Consider the following 3515-nt stretch of genomic DNA (forward strand, 5'->3'; position numbering starts at 1 on the left):
TCATCTTAAACACACTTACCTCCAGTCATGGGCAGAGAGGATGGTTATTGGAGATGATTTGGTTTCTTGAACTTACACGATGACCGCGGTTCTGTCTCATTCTTGAGGGATGATTCTTCACTTGTTGTTTCTCTCACATTTCTAAATCAATCAAGAAGAATTCATTCCAAATGGACGTAGAAAGGACTGTAAGTGAATGGAGAGTTATCAATAGTAGTATGTGTTGAAGTGGGGAAAGAATGTGTATGATATCGATATTGTTCGAGAGAATGGTCTTGAATTCAAGAAACGTGTAGAGAAGTTAACTCGTAAGAGTGTATTTAAGTATTGAGAACTAGATCTACCAGTAGCCAAACAGAATATCATTTGTAATGCTCTATGGAAGGGATTTTTACAGGATTCATATGTATTTGATCCTGTGAAGTGTCCTGACTTTTGTTCTGTCATTGTGTTCGGTTCTATTAATGAGGCAATTGCCAATGTAACAGGTATGGATAAAAGATACTGTTGAAAAGTAGGTCATCAGTTTGTTGAGTCTCTCAATGCTTCTACTGCAATTGAGAGTGGTATTCTTCCACCTGCAGGCTTGATGAATCTTGGAAATACATGTTATGCAAACTCTGTCATTCAAGTGCTTCATAAGATCCCTGAGTTGGAGGAAGGTGTAAAAAGTGTAGCTGATGTGGATTCGGGTCGTGGTACTCCTGGCGCTTTAGCAAGCGAATTGAAGAAAACCTTCGATCAAATGGATCATTCGCTGTCTGCAGTGAAACCAATTAGTCTAGTGAATGTACTATTGCTAGAGTGTGATAAAGAGTAGGAGATTCGTCGTAATGAGACATTTGGTGAAAGAGAACGAGGATTATATCAACAGCAGGTAGCTATGAAGGAGAGAGATGAGAGATAGGATGCTGAAGAGTTTTACTCATATCTATTGAATGCTCTATCAATTGTTCTTCCAACGAAACATAATGGAAACCAATCGAATTTAATGAAGGATTTGTTTGAGATTGGCTATCACTGTACTTATCATTGTGACGAATCAGGAGAAACTTATACGACTGATGAGACTGCGAACAAGTTGTATTGTACCATCCGAGGAGGAGCCAATGATGACGAGAAAGTGAACTTTATGTATCAAGTAGTGACGAAGTGAATGGATGAGAGATAGGGAGTGAAGTTAGGTCTGGTAGGAGAGGTAGAGAAGCATTCAGATCTGTTGGGTCGTACTGCGAAATGGGAGAAGCGAATGGAGATCAGTAGTCTTCCAAAGTATTTGTGTGTGGAAGTGAGAATAAGTGGAGTGATTAAGGGATAGTTCATGCGATTCTATTGGAAGGAACTGCCAGATTCAGAAGAAGGAGGAATTGCCTGTAAGATCATGCGAGCTGTTGAATTCCCATTCCGATATGACATTCGTGATAGTTGTACAAATGAACTCCAGACTGCCATGAATGTGAGACTAGCAGAAGGAGATGAGTTGTAGAAAGTGCGAAATGTGTTGGAGAGTGAGGAATATGAGTCTTGTGTGAGTGAATACCGTGATAACCAGGATATTCGAGATGGTATTCTTCAATCCCTTCTAGAGGATATGAATCCAGTCAAAGGATCGTCTACAATGCCTGTGGGTTTTGCTGGATACTATGAATTGATTGGAGTAGTTTCTCATATGGTAGATATGAGAAGAGAGAATGAGTTGTAGGGAAGTTCAGTGAAAGGAGGACATTACGTGGGATGGATTAAACAGAAGGGAAAGTGGTACAAGTGTGATGATGACAAGGTTAGTAGTGTGACTAAACAGCGTATTCGTGAGTTGAAGGGAGGTAGTGAAGCTCACAGTGCTTATCTTTGTCTTTACAAGTATATTGATAGTAATGCGAAGTGATTTGTTTGTTGACACAAATAGTCCATATTTTGACAAGAATTCAAAAAGATGCAAAGGAAAGAAGGAACTCATGTACAACCAATATTATTTGATTGAGCATAAGATTGTTGTTCCATTTGTACATGGTTCGATTTCTTGGTGGTTAGGAAATGGCCAACAACAGAGTAATATGTATGACTGGAAGGGTGAATATTGGAGAATTGAAATAATGTATAGCTTATATTCGAGGAGTGAATGGAGAGGATTTGTCAACGTTCATTAAGGCAGTGACATTCACTCTTCATGCTAGCTTCAGACAGAATCAACGAGGTAGGAATTTGTGGTTTGTGTGAAATAGTGATTGACCATTTCCCTTTTGAAGTGCGTGAACAGGGTTGGGGTGAGTTCGAAATTGAAGTGAAAGTGGAATTCAAGAACGATGCAGAGTTACCTGTGATCTTCACTCACTTTTTGAAGTTACATCCTTTCAATGGTGAGCCCAGCAAAGAGAATGTTGTAGTAGATGATGATGTGATTCACAGATAGCCTGTTGTAAACGAGTTCTATGATGAATTCGTGTTCAATGAACCAACAGAATACATGTACCAACTATATCCTATGCCGATCATTCTATTGTGCTCTTGACAATACATTGATGACTCCAATGAATAAACCTGAACTACCTCCTGAAGCAGTACACTGGACTGTATTCAACGAGAGTGAAGCCTTAGCTGTAATAATGCGTGCACAAAACTATATAAACGATGAATTGCTTCGTAAGTGAAAGGGCTGGGAATGAAGTGAAGGGACGAGTGATTTGCTTGTTACTCAAGAACTACGTTCAGTGAATCTTACTCTCCAGCAGCAGCAGCAACAACAACAACAGAAGAAGAATCAGAATATTGTGAGTGTGTAATTGTATCCTTCATTGTTTAACAAAGACACCAAAAGTACAAAGGAAACCTCACTTAGGGAATGCTCCCATGTTACTGATGATGATACCGACAATGATACCATAGATTCCAAGAGCAGAAGCGAAAATCTGGGCAATCAGCATCTTGGAGAACAGTGATCCATTCTGAGCATCACTCAAAGCGCAACTCGATCCACAAATACCAACAGAAAGACTACATATCAATTCCACTCTTCACGCTCAAACCCGCTAGTCACATTCGACAAACCCACACTCAGTCCAGCACTGAATACAGCATAGGCAGCGAAATACAAAGTGTTGAAATCGAAGTTTGGATCCCAATTATGGTTGATATCATAACCGTTAGCTGACATTTTATTAATCAGAATCACTGCAATGATAATGCCGTAAATGGCATTGGCTTCACAGAAAATGATACTACATTTCACAACAGATAATACAACACAAACCTAATCAGGTTCTTTGATCGAATTCTTGGTGCTTTCACACATCCACCCATCAAAGTGGAAGCAGCAGTCCAGATACCCCTAGAATGAACACTTTTGGTGAAAACCTACCAAGCAGCTCCCACAACAGATAAAGCAAGACCACAAGCAATTCCTATAAACCCAAGGGCATATGGAGAGATGTGACTGAAGACCTGAGTCCAATCTACGAATAAGAGATGAAATACCGATCGAAACCTTCATTGTAAAGTACAGCAGTATTATTCATTGC

At 39.7% G+C, this 3515-nt stretch overlaps 2 protein-coding genes across 2 annotated transcripts; one reads left to right on the forward strand and one right to left on the reverse strand.

Moving 5' to 3' along the window:
- Positions 1–170: 170 nt before the first annotated feature.
- JH06_5121 (ubiquitin carboxyl-terminal hydrolase) lies at positions 171–2509 on the forward strand (the record flags this gene model as incomplete). The annotated part of the gene is made up of 14 exons (XM_014669446.1): positions 171–188; positions 218–308; positions 339–488; positions 519–790; positions 821–877; positions 908–1141; positions 1172–1288; positions 1319–1456; positions 1487–1672; positions 1703–1881; positions 1907–2070; positions 2102–2194; positions 2223–2380; positions 2411–2509. 14 exons carry the CDS (start codon positions 171–173, stop codon positions 2507–2509), a joined length of 1956 nt encoding a protein of 651 aa, XP_014524932.1.
- Positions 2510–2828: 319 nt separating this feature from the next.
- JH06_5122 (V-type ATPase) lies at positions 2829–3487 on the reverse strand (the record flags this gene model as incomplete). Its single annotated transcript, XM_014669447.1, has 5 exons — positions 2829–2991; positions 3024–3215; positions 3248–3325; positions 3356–3449; positions 3472–3487. 5 exons carry the CDS (start codon positions 3485–3487, stop codon positions 2829–2831), a joined length of 543 nt encoding a protein of 180 aa, XP_014524933.1.
- Positions 3488–3515: the final 28 nt, after the last annotated feature.

This window comes from Blastocystis sp. subtype 4, assembly GCF_000743755.1.
Source record: "Blastocystis sp. subtype 4 strain WR1 chromosome Unknown seqid_0557, whole genome shotgun sequence".
NCBI classification, from domain to species: domain Eukaryota; class Bigyra; order Opalinata; family Blastocystidae; genus Blastocystis; species Blastocystis sp. subtype 4.